At 44.6% G+C, this 15,069-nt stretch overlaps 1 protein-coding gene across 4 annotated transcripts in view; it reads right to left on the reverse strand.

The window, feature by feature from the left end:
- Positions 1-15,069, reverse strand: part of ncoa3 (nuclear receptor coactivator 3) — a 59,956-nt gene that overhangs the window by 3,230 nt on the left and 41,657 nt on the right. For 3 of the 4 annotated variants that reach the window (XM_015364808.2, XM_015364806.2, XM_069179576.1), the window contains 17 exons: positions 14,366-14,540; positions 12,312-12,488; positions 12,049-12,135; positions 11,436-11,576; positions 10,988-11,135; positions 9,971-10,401; positions 8,138-9,237; positions 7,556-7,688; positions 7,271-7,474; positions 6,231-6,458; positions 5,944-6,064; positions 5,370-5,541; positions 4,430-4,735; positions 3,947-4,048; positions 2,405-2,633; positions 1,003-1,183; positions 216-387 (listed from right to left, as the gene is read on the reverse strand). In XM_015364808.2, coding sequence (XP_015220294.2) covers positions 216-387; positions 1,003-1,183; positions 2,405-2,633; positions 3,947-4,048; positions 4,430-4,735; positions 5,370-5,541; positions 5,944-6,064; positions 6,231-6,458; positions 7,271-7,474; positions 7,556-7,688; positions 8,138-9,237; positions 9,971-10,401; positions 10,988-11,135; positions 11,436-11,576; positions 12,049-12,135; positions 12,312-12,488; positions 14,366-14,540 — 4,107 coding nt within the window. The remainder of the gene's footprint in view (positions 1-215; positions 388-1,002; positions 1,184-2,404; positions 2,634-3,946; positions 4,049-4,429; positions 4,736-5,369; positions 5,542-5,943; positions 6,065-6,230; positions 6,459-7,270; positions 7,475-7,555; positions 7,689-8,137; positions 9,238-9,970; positions 10,402-10,987; positions 11,136-11,435; positions 11,577-12,048; positions 12,136-12,311; positions 12,489-14,365; positions 14,541-15,069) is intronic. The other variant, XM_069179577.1, reaches the window with a different exon arrangement.

Below are 15,069 nucleotides of genomic sequence, written 5' to 3' on the forward strand. Positions count from 1 at the left end.
ATTTGTTCTGCAAAACAATACCAGCCTGCTTAGGCAGTGGCAAGCTGCAACTCTGAAATCACGTTAACATGCAAAACGTAATAACATATGGTCTACCAAGAAAATACACCTGTATACAGTTTATCCAAGTAAACCAAGATGGGCTGCAAAAATACCTTACAGCTCAGTGCAAGTCTAATAATACAGGAGTAAATGTAAAACTACAGAACCAGTACCTGTTCTGGCCCCATTGGCATGCGGCCCATTGCCATGGGGTTCATGTTCATCTGCCCTGGCATTTGCCCCATGTGACCCCCATTTCCATTCACAGGCAAGGAGCCATTCATCATCATATTGCCATAAGAGCCAGGGTTCCCTTGCTGGGGGAACTGCTGCTGAGGATAGGAGCTGTAGGAAAAGCAACACGCAGCAATTAGTTGTCTGACAGCTACTGAACACGCAAAGGTCAATGCACATATCCTTCAACTCGGGGTTTAGATCCCTTTTTTATGAAAAGGAAAGCTTCTGAAAAACAGGAGCACGCTTAAAAAAGGCAAAAATGTTTGCATGGCTGTGACGGATTTTAATTCCAATGCCAGTTCAGGCTTTTTTGGCACTTTCCATAAACACATTTCAGATGTTTAGGCATTACATAGGCTCAGACATTACCTCCATGTTATAAGAAACGCCTTTCAGTTAAGCTGTCCAGGAAAAAGCCAAAATAATCGCTAAATTTTTGGACGTGCACCAACTAAAATGTTGTGAACAGTTTCATGATGCAAAAAAGTTCCTTCTTTAGACGGGCTTCTTCTTCACTTAAAGACTAGGCAAGCAACCATCAGGCAAAGAATTTGTATACCACACCCATAATGTTTTGTGAATACCCAGTCTTTCTTGGTTAAATGCCACATGTTAACAAGGTAACGCGCATTATTACACCTTTGCATAGACAGCTTGTCCTTCAGCTTCGTTGGGACTAATGAACCACTCTGGCTGAAAGCTGCTGTGTGAAGTGTACTGTACCTGCTCCTGGGCATGCCCCCCTGAGGCCAGCTCTTCATGTCCGCAGTCGGGTACATGGGCCCACCCTGAGGGTGCTGCTGCATCATGGGATTCTGGGGGGGGCCCAGGCGAGCTGACATGATGGAGTTGGGGGGACTGCCTGCGGCTCGGACAAATGAAGGGTCACCCTGCTGGTTGATCCCTGAAAGTCAAAGGCACAGGAACACAGGGTTTTTATTCCTTCAACCCATTCAGAATCCTGTCAGTTACCTGGTCTTTCCCGACTTTATTTCTCTAATACCATACTGTGAGACTCCAGTCCCTCAACAGGCTTCCTATAGCTGCATGCATCCATTTTAAAACCTTCATTCCTGCCTACTGCTGTCTTAACCACTATGATCCAGTTTAGCAGCTCTCCCTATATACCCTCCCAAACCTCAGCACTCCGCCATTTCCACCTCTTCATTCCTGCACCTGCAGGTCCTGTTCACTCATGTACCTGGCTTCAGACCTACCCTTTGAAAAGAGCTGTCAGGGACTCCTCAGCACTAATCGGTTTTGACAGCCCCGGTGATCTCTCACACTGCCATGAACTTTTACTACCAGCCCGATACTGCACTCTGCTCAACAGGAGTCCTTTACTGGAATCAGTAACTCCTTACATGTTGCTCAACAATGTTGATTTGCATTGTTTTTATGGTGTGCTGCACAAGTATTGCACCATCAGCATGTTCCAATTTGCTCATGTGTTTTTAATGTTCTTTTTTTCCTGTAATTGAATTATATTTTTCTGTTTACTTAATCTGTTTTTGTATATCTGGTAAGCTAACCCTGTATAGGAGTGTCTGCTAAACAAATATTACTTGGCTCATTAGAGAGGTACACCACTGACTGATTTAAAAACAAGACAACATATACAGATATCTGATAGCTGCCACTAGAGTGCAGCAAAAGTCACTATTTTTTAAAGCACCAACCAAGGCTTTTTAGATGGTGAGCTTTAAATAACTGCATTAAATTTTCACTTGGATTTAAGCGCATTCTGTCTTAGATCAGTTTGAATCTCTTGAATTCATGCCAACAAACTTGTAAAAAGGAAATTATCCTATTTCAGTTTCAATTAAACCTTTTCTTCATCTGTGTTCCTCTCTGTATACCCTCAGTTTCTTCAATTTCACAGTGTGACCTTCCAATTTCTTCTTGTTTGGATCTCGTTTGAGCAGAGACACTCCTCATGGTTTTTTGCTGTGCCTGTCTGACTTACACAGCGCTGAAACACACCCACCTTTTCTGTCCGCATTAGCCTAGAGGTCCAAATGTGAAAAGACGGCGAAATTGATCCAATAACTAACAAACAAGAAGTACACAAGTACTCCATGAAACCGGAGAACTCCAGGGCATGCTTGTAACCGTAGCTCATTACCATAGTTGGCCGCATAGGAGAACTGCTGGGGGCCAGGCTGGGTCATGGGAGGGCCGCCCATGGGGGTGTCCATGCCGGCGGGGGCGGTGACGTTGGGTGGGGGGCTGAAGCCCCCAGCCGCCGCCTGCTGCTGCTGCTGCATGAGCATCATCATCCTCTGGCGCCGCAGCTGGTGGTTCAGCATCTCCCTGTTCCTCTGAGCCATCATCTGGGCGTTCAGGAACCCGGGCTAGGAGCAGACAAGACATCCACCCTCCATCATGAGCCCACCAGAGGTTGGGGGGCTTGGGCCCCAGTTCAACCACCCAGACGCAACACTCTCCACTGTATAACATCGCACGCTAACTGCTGTGGCATACAGTCACAATAAAACAAAAGCACCCCTGGCACAGTTTCCTTCAGTTTTGTAACAGAGGAGTTGTTTTCAAATGACTTGTTTCTGTGGGTACCCAAAGTCCAGAGGGTCAATGTAAGCAAAAGCTTTTCATCCCCAAAATCAGCAGTGTGGAAAATACAGATGTGGGCTTACAATGGTTCTGCTTTTCTTAGAAGTGACAGTACACACCCATACCACCTTTTTTTTACCAATGTAATTATTTCCCGGAAATTCTTACGAATAGGGAAAATTCATTAAAAAAACATTTCCATTATTTCTTACGCGGGAAAATCACAATCTGTACCGGACCCCAAAAATGCCACCCCTACTTTTACATTTTTCACCAAAAAATGACAAAATAAACAATTACAAGTAACATCCCGACTGTGGTTTGTGGTTTTACTTATAAATATAAAAACTGCACACACAGTTCAATATCATTAATTATACCCGAGTACAGTACTGTACAGTAACCACTCCATTTGCTTTTTGTGTAAGTACACACACTCGCAATTCACTTTTCATTTTTAACACCTTTAGGGGCCAAGATAAAATCTAAACCACAAATATTCTTTTGAAAGGTAGGAGCGCACACAATAGCGAACAACACATGAAGCAAGACGTGGTGAAATATCACGTCTCTCTTGCCCCTCCTAAGGCTGGCTCTTACCTATACTACTTATTGAATGTGCGCATTGCCACCTTCCTCTTCACTCTACATTTGGCAGAGCTTTCGACATTTTTCTTCGCATTGCTTCTCAGAAGTTTCTCGAGGTTGGCTTTTGCGATTCGAGATGTGGATAATTCAAACGCTCCATAGTACAAAATCGTCATAAAAACATGCATAAAAAGAAGTATGGGTATATCGGTATTCAGAATATTAACTTAAATGTTCCTCAGTGCAGAAATAGTGGCTTCTTACCGAGACTGGTCCATTGAAAATGGAAGAGAGAAAAGCTTGAGAACCACCGACAGGCTACAAAGTGAAAATGTTTATGAACAAGTACTCCCTTCCCCCCCGCAACTTTTATGCATGGATAAAACCTGTTGGTAGTAGGGGAATTCTTGAGGGAAAGAGTTAGGTTCTTAAGAATCAAATGAGACGTATCGATATTGGAAGAAGACCAGCAAGTTTGGAGGTACAGTAAAATTGTGTGAAGACCTACCTGTCCCCCCATGGGAGCCTGCAAGGCAGGCCGAAGACCTGGGTTCCCTGCAGTCGTGTTGTCCATCTTCATACCCAGGCCCTGCCGGCTCTGGTTCATAAACTGTAGGCAGAAAGTCATGTCACCATCACAGAGCTTCACCCACTTGACTTGTTTAACCTGCTACTAAATTCTCTCAGATTCAATTCTAATATTTTCAGATTTGGAATGCCGAGTTCACAAACTGATATCGCCAATACTTCCTTATGCCACAGTAAATATTCTATGACAATTAAGCTGAAGAAGTGAGGGGGCGGTTACACTGTCCATGGTCGAATTCCCCCTGATATGGCACAAAATGTGACCACAACAGCTGGGGTCAAAGGCAGTAAAACCGTTTAAGCCTCTAATGGCTAATGTAGAGATGAGGAGGTAAATGAAGCTGGTTTGGAAACACATGTCAATGGTTGATGGTTAACAGGGATTGACTAAAACCGGGTTTACCTGCTGGCCTTGTAGTCTCTGCACCAGCTGCTGTCGCAGTGGCTTGAGGGCATTCATCATCCGGGGTCTTATCATATTGGGGCGGGGGTGCATGCCCGCCATGGGGAAGTTGCCCTGCTGGCTCATCTGATTCATCATGGGGTTGAAACCTGGGGGCTGGCCTTGCATAGGGCTACTGTACGCAGGCTGCATGGCCATGCCAGGGGGTCCTGGGTAACCCTGGCTGTACATGGGGGGCTTCTGGTCCATTACCAAGGCTGGGTCCTGCCCAGGGAAAGGCTCTGACTGAGGGTCCACACCCTGGCCCTGCAGAAACAAAACGTACCTTACAACTGAATACTTTCACAGCTCTTTTTTTTTTCTTATGGCAAGCAGAACGCAAGCACACAAAAAAGACACAAAAGTATCCCTTCTTAAATAAGAGCGAGCATCCTGCCGAAGAGCACCATGTATCTTTCAACGGTACAGCTTTGTTTTGGAATGACAAATTAAAAAAATTAAGCAGTAGCGTGTAGCAGTATCCACAAAGCAACAGTGCCCAAATGGGTCACAAGTCACAATCAAAATGAACAGCCTAGTGGTCTGACAAAGACCAGGACAGTACTTTGAAGAAATCAATTTTTTTTCAGGGCTACTAGAGAGCAGGCATAGGAGAACAGATCAGTGCCACAAAAATTAAGTCTTGTAGATAAAAGAAGACTATTAAAGGGTTGACGATTAGAACAGAAGTCAGTTGAGGGGGAAAAAAAGCATAAGCTATTAAAGCTGTTGCTTCCAGAACTGCATGTGACCTGTGAACACTGTCAAGGCAACTACATAGGCAGGACTGAAAGGAACAGGCAGAGGTGCGTCTCAAAGCTACAGAAAGCTGCATGGGCATCACTGTGTACTGGGCTTTTTTTCTTTTCAGTGCGGAATTATCAGGAAGCAGCGCTCTGACCTGGCTGACGAGGTCAGGGATACCGAGTGCCCGGTCAATCTCCTCCAGAGCCATGACATCTGTGTTGTTGAGCAGCGAGTCCAGCTGGTCAAGGAGAGCACGCTCGTCACTTTGCCCTTCACTGGTAGCAGGTGGTACCAACAGGTCGTCCAAGGGATTAGCAAACTGCCGCCTGAAACACAGGTAGGAGCTCAACACCAGACAAACTCCCATGTGCAATTGCTGAAATCATTGTTTATTAAAGTGCATTGTTAAGTCTGCAATTGGAAGGTCGTTAAAATGAATTTGCGTATTAATTGGCTGTCAAGTAAGCATGCAAATCCTGGCTTAACCCCTTAGCATTATTGACATTTATTTGCATTAAAACAATCTCCTCGTGCCTCTCGTAAACGCGTTTTAATTGGAAAGCAGATATCTTATTTAATGGATGTGGTTAAGGGGTGTGTAATTCTCTGAGCAGTAGATCGCTATCTTGTAAGCTGTTAAGTTACAGCTCCATAAAAGAGGCACTGCGCGTTTACAAGAGCGTGAAAAGCATGCCCCGCAGGGCTGCTGAAGGCGGGAGAGCTGTTACCTGCTCTGGCTATTCTGAGGACCGTGTTCAATGGGCATCACATTCTCAGGCCAGGAAGGGGACTGGTTTGGAGGGCCCTGCTGATTGAAGGGGGTCATGCCCATGTTGATGTCATTCGGCCCTGCAAAAAGCCAATCTTGAATTATTTCTCAAATTTAAATTGTAGCGTACTTCCTAAAGGAATGTGGCTAGAACAAAGCACTGTCGGAAGGGTCTAACAGTGTGGAAGATGTGAGTTTATGCCACAAGGTGAACAGGATATTTTGCCGGGCATTGCTAATACTTACCCATATCCATCAGCTGCTGTTGTAGCATTGACCTGTTGCCCGGCACACTGTTTGACCTGCCAACCATGGGCCCACCCATCATTGGTTTGGAGCTGTAGTCCATACCTGGGCGAACCATGGGATGGCTAGAAGTGCCCACAGGGCTGGCATTTGACCTCTGTATGCCCCACTCTCCTGACCCCCCCATTGGAGAGCGCTGTGGGACACCCAGACCCCTGTTCACCATGCCTGGAAAAAAAATTACAACGGCTCAGATGTAACCCAGGCATCGTCCTTGACCTCATTAATACTTAAGCATTACCTGCCCCTTTGGTTTAATTCTGCAGGTAAACAGCTGGAATGGCAGAGCTTTACAGTTCTCTGGGTTTTACACAAGGTTAAGAAAGGTTACAAATATTCTGCTCATCAAGCTTGTTCGGCTGCTAATTGTCAGTTGATCCAAGGAACAATCTGAAGGAGATCAGGATGGAGGCTTCAGCGTTGCAGGGGAGTTTGCCCCAGATTCCTATAACCATTTCTGCATAGAAAATCCTCCTGTTCTTGGTCTTAAATTTACTTTCCCTTATTTTCCATTTGTATCCTCTGATATGAATTAATTCTGCAGAAAGTGCCTGGGGGTTATATCTGATAATACCTTTGAGGATTTTAAATATTGAATTCAACCACCTTTCCTTTTCCAGAATGATAAAAGATAGCCAGTTTTAACAGGCAGCATACAATATTTCCTCAAGCCTACTAAGCAATCTAAATGCTCTATTCTGAACTAGCTGCAGAGCAGCATGGCTCCTGCTTGACATGGTAACCAGACCAAATATTTACAAAATATTTTTTCTTCCCATGTTCTAAAAGGGGCCTTAATAAAACATTGTACAATTTCAACAACCTCCCTTGGCTGACAAGCATAAAAATGCTTTTAACTCTATATCCTAGCAGTTTGTGGGAAACAACATTCTTAGCTAACGCACAAGCAATTTCTACATACTTAAAATGGAGTCAAAAAGTAAAAAAAAATAGTTCTCCAAAGAGCTGAGGACACCCACCCATGTTTCCTGGGAAGTTCTCTGGCCCTCCCATCATGCGCTGGTTATCCATGCTCTCCTGCTTAACAAGCATGGGGCAGGGGGCACTACGCCGGCCAAGGGAATTTGCTCCCACTGGGGGCTTACCATCCACAGACACGGCGCGCTGAAAGGGCCCACGTGGCCCCAGCTCCGGGCTCCTCAACCCAGCAGGACTCCTCAACCCTGGAGCGAGCAGATGGGAACATCAGAAAAGGTCTAACTCACACAGAGGAGACGGGTCACTGCACAAGGATAGAGTATTACCGTGCATAGCATCATCCGGACAGGCAGGCTGCTTGTTAGCAACATCACTCCCCGCTCCAACACCAGATTCTTGATAAAAACTGGAGCTGGAGTTTCTGAAACCGCCAAGGATGGTCTCCAGAGTGTCATGGAGCTATGACACAGAAACAAAGTTAGCTCAACTTTACAACCATAGTGAATAATTTTTACTTATTGGAGACATTTACATAAAAATAATACTCTACAGGTATACTTATATTCCAAACAACCTAGAAGAAACCAATTGCTTTTCATGGGGATTTAAGCACTCGTGTGTTTTGGATGAATTGACTTTTATGTTAGGGAAAACATCATTCTTCCAGATGTTTTAAAGAACTAAGTAAGTGTTTTCAGCTCTTGCACATAAGTACATTGCTGAAAATCACAATCACGTTACTGATCACAAGTCATTTTTTTTATCATCAAGACTAGCAAGAAGGCATTGAACTCCTCCCAAACTGTCACATTCAAAACATTATCGGCTTGCAGCTACATGCGGAACCTGAACTTCTTGAAAGTTCAACATTGGTTGTGCTTTGATTTTTCTTACAGACTGCTCAATACCTCATCTGGTTGTTCTGTCTTGATCTTGTTCTCTCCGTTCTCAGGGGTGGAGGGCATCAGGCCTGAGCTGCTGCAGGCATTCTGTTGGGTCTTCCCCTCCAGTTCTTCCAATTTTGGCTTGATGTCTGCGGGCTCTTTGGGGTCGTTATTGAGGAGGTAGTGCAGCAGAGCATGGGTCTTCTTGGGGCTGGGTTGCTCCTGCTTGATGTCCGGCACACCTGATCCACCCACCCCTCCACCTCCCGTCCCAGCAGTGCCAATGGTACCCAGGTCTGCCACTCCAGCCTCATGGCTGCTGGTCTCTTTGCCTGTGGCCTCCGCTGTGATTTTAGCCACCTCATCCGGGGAGTTGCCATTCTGCAGCAGCTTGTGAAGGATCTTGTGTTTCTCCTGCAGGGAGGCTGCGTGATGGGCACTCGAGGAGGACGAAGAGACTCCCCCTGGGGGCTGGGCAGCAGAGGAAGAGGAGGATGACGAAGAGGACACACCAGTGGAAGAGGGGCTGGTGACGCATCCTGCGGGTTCCTTGGGTTCCAGCGTGGATGGGGTGCTCGCGCCAGTTGGGGGAACACCTCCCGCCACCATGCCAAGATCATCAGTAGGGGATGTCAGCAGCTGAAGTAACTTCTTGTTTCCCTTGCTGTCCGACAGTCGCCTCTGAGGTTCTGCACCACCAGTACCAACTTCGCTGCCCTCCTTGGTGCCACGCAAGCTTGCCTGGCTGTCAGGCCTATCTGTAGCACTCTCTGTCGGGGTATGATGGTGGTGATGGAGATGGTGGTGATGATCCCCCCCAGGAACGTACATGCCTGCTGGACTAGGCGAGTCCACACGGCCTGCCTTACACTGCTGGTTCTGCTGCTGCTGCTGTTGTTGTTGTTGTTGCTGTTGCTGCTGCTGTTGTTGTTGTTGTTGTTGGGAGGAGTTGATGCTCGGTGAGCTGTCTGGTTTGTGTGCTGGGGAGGACAAGGAGGAAGGCATGGGGTTGCCCACACCTTCGCTGATGGCTTGCAAAGCATTGAGGGAGCTGCTAGAGAAGTTGCTGTTCCCCCCACCTCCGGCTCCACCAGCACTGCCTGGGCCCATTGGAGAGTGCATACCTTCAACACAAGCAGGCAAACATTCCTATTAGTGCTCAGCCTTCAAGACTCAATTACAAGCCAACCACTTTTTCACATTTTGCAACAAATGTTCAAAATTTTAATTGGTGAGACCATAAAACACTAGATTACAGACCTTCACTTAGACTTTTTCAGTTACCTTTTTTTTAGTACTGAACACAAACAAAAATGATGACCAATGATTGGGGTCTGTTATAGTAAGACATCAACAGCAAATACACAGTATCATTCTCTTATCCACAATGCAGTACTTAATGTTTAAATAAACCAGCAATATCTCACTTAAACTCTGCCACAATAGATGTTCTATGCTACATTGTGAATTGCTTTGAGATTAAAAGTGCTATGTAAATGCAAGGAATTACTAATATTTTATTATGCCATGGCACTGTTATAGCGAGCAACTGTGTCACAGATTAAAGAAAGGACAAAATGTCTTGGATCTGTTCCCAACAGTTCACTTACTGAACTGAACAGTCGGGTATATTCTGAAACGCAACCACTAATAGAGCTGCATGAACTATTTAGTGAGCTAGCCACATCACACCTCTACCAACTGCCCACATGGGTGCCCAGTGCTATGTAACACAGGTGTCTCATTTTATTCTACCAGGGCACTGTACAAAAGCACCAAGTATAGTTATGCGAGTACAGATATACACCTCATGACCAGTGAAAAAACAAGCTTGAAAAACAAAAGCTTGTACAATACCTCCTGGAGAGAACTGGCTGGGGACCATTTTGGGACTCCCGCGGGTGCGAGGTGAAACCATGAGGTTCTGCTGGGGAACATTCATCCCAGGACTCCCCTGCGATGGGCTGTTCATGCCCAGGCCATACCCACTGCCCTGGTATGGAGGCTGCTGCTGCATTCCAGGGCCAGGATGGTTCATCTGGCTCATCTGACCCATCTGAGACATCTGGCTCATGGGATTCATCTGCATCATTCTGTTGGTGGCTCCATACATGGAGCCCCCCATCTGGCCCATGTGCCCCGACTCGTTCATACTGTAGCCTCTGTTGCCCCCCATACCCATGCCTGGACCGGGGGGCATGTTCATAGAAGCGTTGGGGGTGGAATTCCCCATGGGTCTCATGCCCTGGATCATCGGACCCTGGTTTGCACGATATCCATTCTGCTCCCTAAAACAAACAAACAAACAAAAAGATGATCAAAACCTTTTTTTCCCCTAACTGTACAACCTGAAGTTCCTCGGGTTCTCATCTGAACAAGTCCATCGATACTGCTGATCAGGCCAGGCGTACCCTGTGCATAAAGATCAATGAGGAATTGCAAGAATGCTTTTATTTCTTTTTAAACACAAATGACAACCATCATAAAAAGGACCCAAAACACTGACTACTTACTAGGTAATGTCCTAGTAAGAGTTGACAGAAAAGAAACCAAGCATATTAGAGCATGAACCTTTGTCTTAAAGTAACCCCAAATCAGCACAATGCTCTAACAAGACATTTTTTCACGACACTCGCAATACCGGTACAATCTTTCTGTGATAAACTTACCAGTGTTACATTTGCAGCCAACAACAAACCTGATCTGAAGCAGAAATGCCCCAGAAAAGAATATGAACTGCTGCACATGATCAGTGTCTGCCAGTCATTCTTACAATCTCACCTGCTCTATCTACCCATGCTAAAATAATTATGAAATTACAACTTACTTGGCTTGAATGCAACCCAGTTATTAGAAGCGGTTAGAAAAGTATACCTTTGCAGAAGATGGGTGGAAATGAAGCCCTGGGGCTCGTTGGTCATGGGGTTGCGGTAAAGTTTACTTTTGGTTTGTGCCGTCACTGGAGTGCCATCAGACAGTGAGAACCGGTACAGAGGGGTTTCAGCATGACCCTGCATGAAGGCTGAAGGGCGGGAAGAAGAAATTGGTTAATTTATCTAAACCTGATCTACATTGACTTGGATATCAAAACCAGGAGATAGATAAACTCTCATCTGACCTCTTATTTGTACGACTGGGGAAAAAAAGAAAACTAAGTATATCATATGCTTCCCAATATCCAAGATAAAGCTAATTAGCATAGGTAAGACCTTACTTTTCTATTTTGTACCCCATATGCAAAAATTCTCAAATCAAGCAGTTTCATGAAGTGGCTGGAGCTGTACACGACAGACATTAAAAACGAGCAAGCCAATGGGCATACCTTCCTGGTAGTGGCGTTTATGAGACCAGGGCTGCCCCTCACTGTGATGCATGAACATCTGGATGCATCTGCGCAGCAGGTCCTCCCAACCTGGTCGCATAGTGGAGCGCAGGGAGCTGTGGTCTATCTGAATCAGTTTCCCTGTTAAAGGAAACCCAGGAGCTTAGGGATAATGAATGCAGCTGTGTGGTTACCAGTTTCAAAATCCAACGTTTCTCCTGTCTCTCAATTCCATCATTACAATTGACACCAGGAGAACAATTATTTGCACATGGCGGGTCAGTAAGAGCCAGGTGCTTAAAAGTTGTTCTAGCCACATGGTGTTTGCACTACCCTTCAGTTACAGTCCCCCTAGATTTCAATGCATTTGGCTCACTTAGCCCTCAGACTGTCAAAGCCAGTGGAGGTTTGCAGATTCCCCCCTCTGGATCAGATCCGGTAGGTACCTTCATAATCTGCATGTTTCAAACCACAGCTATGATTCTCAATACTTCAAGGCAGAGGTGATCTCTAAAAATTGAGTTTGGCCACTTGAAGCAGCAATGCCAAATAGAAACTGAGCCGTTTCAACCTCTTTCAACGTATCATTTCCCACTGGTCTTAAACAGCTTACCTGAGAGTTCATGCTTTGTGATAAAACTCTCCGTTCGCTCTACAGCAGTAATGCGCCTTGCAACACAGATCATACAAGACTGCAAATCTGGGGAGGAGAAAAAACATTTTAGCAGACATCCAGTTTACACTCGGGTGTTTCATTCCAAAGGGGGTGGATTTACTTACAATGCACTTACAAGCCTGTGCATAAGGTGCTGGAAGACTAGGCTATTCTGGGGGGGGGGTTTGAGTATTCACACAACAAGGCTAGAGAGGTCGTACCGTCGCCTTCCTCCATCATGGCTTTGGGCTGCGTCAGTGCAAAGCACTGCATGGTCTCGTAGCGGGGGCTCCCCGCCCCCTCCTCAGGGGGGCTGTGCCCATACTTCATCAGCATCCGGCAGTTAAAAGTGTGGCTCTTCTGCCGGGGCGCCTCGGTGGCCCAAGAAACGCCGTTCACTACAGGAAAGCATGAAAGGCCAGAGTCAGTCCTCTCAGAAGCCCGAGGTGCAGATTCCTGTTTGATATTCGCCCCAGCAGCACAAATGTCCCTCACAGAGCTCTTCACATCCACCCTCCTGGCGTGACGCTTCAGGACACTGGAACTATTAGCATAATCTGCCAGAGTTCTCCAAATCAGCATTAGGTTGCCTTGAATCCTATAGGCTTGAATTTTTGATTTTATGTAAAGATTCTCACATCCTGGAGGAAGGCTTCCTCAGACTGTAAAGTAACTCAAAATTATTTATTCTTGTACAGTAATATTTGCAAGCAGGGAGAAATCAAGACATCCCCAAAGGTCTTTCAGCACCTGTAGAATGTACCCATGCTGAACATTCTGGTGTTATTAATGCATCATGTGTATCTTGTTTTATTAGATACATAAAAGTATCCGTTTTTTATTTTTAGTTGAGGGAGATAGAACTGTAACATTCAGCTTAAATGACTCCAAAGCAAAAAATTGTGTAGTGAAACTCAAAAAAGCATTCATATAATTCATACAAAGTGCAGAGTGTGCACTTTGAATGCATATGAGATTCAATTTTCTTACTGGCACACAATTCACATCTGGCTCATTGGGGGACAAACTCTGACCAGTGTCCACCTGGATGCTGCAGATAAATGTTTTTGACTTGACTTTGCAGTCCCACCATGCATGAAGCCCAGACTCGCGAGTTCACAGACTTTTCTACTGGTGGGCCATTTAATGTTCTGAGAAGGCTTAAAGAAAATGGACTTGCGTATGAGTACACCCTTGTGAGGAATAAACATTTGTTAGAGTGCCAGGTCAAAAAACAAATCCAAAGCACTCCAGTTTTTATATCTTCACTGTGATTCTAATAAACCGAGGAACTCAGCTGAAAGGCTCCTTTGCAAATAAAAAACAGAAGAAAAACCCGCTACATTACACTCAGGTCCAGAAAAGACATGCAAAACTAAGTTGTGGTAGAAACATGGCTTCATAGTACAAACATTATTTTACTGATCTTTAAATATAATTGGCAGAGATTTTTTTTGCTGTCAAGCACAATTAAATCAGAACAATAAGGAAAACATTTTATGAACTAACGTACCTTTAGCATAGAGGTAGGTTGGAGTCATTTTTCGATAAAGCCTAAATCTTACCTAAAAAGGGAATACTGCTGTATCAAACAGCATCCATTGAAATGCTCCTCAGTTGACCTCTTCTATTTCCTCAACTTACAAACCTGTCTACTGTTGCACGGGTTTGGGTTAAGAATTTGGAATAGGGCTTTAAGTGATTAATGAATGGCTGCAGGCATTCTTCCTAATTTATCAGATGCTCGCAGGAACTACATGTTTAATTCATACAGACCTCTAAGGTAATTTAATATCATGAAGAGTTACATCAGATGAAGCCGTTAAACACTATTAATTGGATTAGGCAAAATGCATAAAACAGACTACCTGTTAAATGAAAAGGGTAACAAATTGCAGTTAAAAAGGTCCTGTAAAAGGTACAAAATTTTATTGTACAATATTTCTACCCCGAGCTGCACTATTAATGATTAACGATCTAAAAATAACTTGTCTTGTGCCACATAAATGTTTGGGTTCAGAAACCTGTGGTTTCAAAAACATACTAGTTTTGCAAGCCTGTCTGTATGAATGCCATAAAAAGATCTAAAGATTACTGGATGAGGGAAAATCAAAGAGCTGTAATCCAAATGTGCAACAAAACCTTGCCCATTTCCAAAAAAAGGAAAACTGTAACAACGAGCTTCCCATTCATGCACAAAAACAGAGGTAAGCTCTTTCTAAATACCACCGATTCACAACAAGGAAACAGAAGTCCTGGGATTTGGAAGGCTTACTGTTAGACTTGGGCAGGTTTTTGTGGAACTCTTCACGGTCCTCCTCATGTAGGATGTTGTAGACACTGGTGTTTATCAGCTCCTCCTGCTTGAACTGCAGATACTGCGTCACGTTGTCCGACACGAAGACTATACTACCGTCCCGGTTAACAACAAACAGGAATCCATCCAGGGCCTGGGAAGGAAAGGTGGTTGTAGAACTGAGCTGAACCTCCAAAAGGAACGCCCAAACTGGTTTAACTAAACAATCCCAAACCATCTGTGTGACGTAATGCCATACCCTCACTGGATCACTGGATACTGTCCTGCTCGAGTATGTGGGGTCTTATAGGTCTTTGTGGAACAATATGAACTGATAAGTAAGGAGGATGCATTTCATTTACTGCTGCTATAGTGTAATTTCTATTTTTCTGGAGTTTTTACAATATGATCAAGGACGTTTTAAGATGGTGTTTATTCTAAAAATGTTTTATTTACTTATTAATTGTTATTTTTGTCAATTGTAATACACTGTGATGATGCTGTTCATTTCCCATAGCTTCCAGGGAATCATGAATTGTGACTGAAGTACACTCTTCAGGGGTAGTGTGATTTTAGTCCACAGTATGTACACTATTCTTAGAATATTAACATAATGCTTTAAGTTGATGTTTGTATCAAAGGCTCAGCTATGATCTGGGTACAGTGCTATACCTGGGTACAGA

This window comes from Lepisosteus oculatus, chromosome 16 (genome assembly GCF_040954835.1).
Source record: "Lepisosteus oculatus isolate fLepOcu1 chromosome 16, fLepOcu1.hap2, whole genome shotgun sequence".
Classification (NCBI taxonomy): domain Eukaryota; kingdom Metazoa; phylum Chordata; class Actinopteri; order Semionotiformes; family Lepisosteidae; genus Lepisosteus; species Lepisosteus oculatus.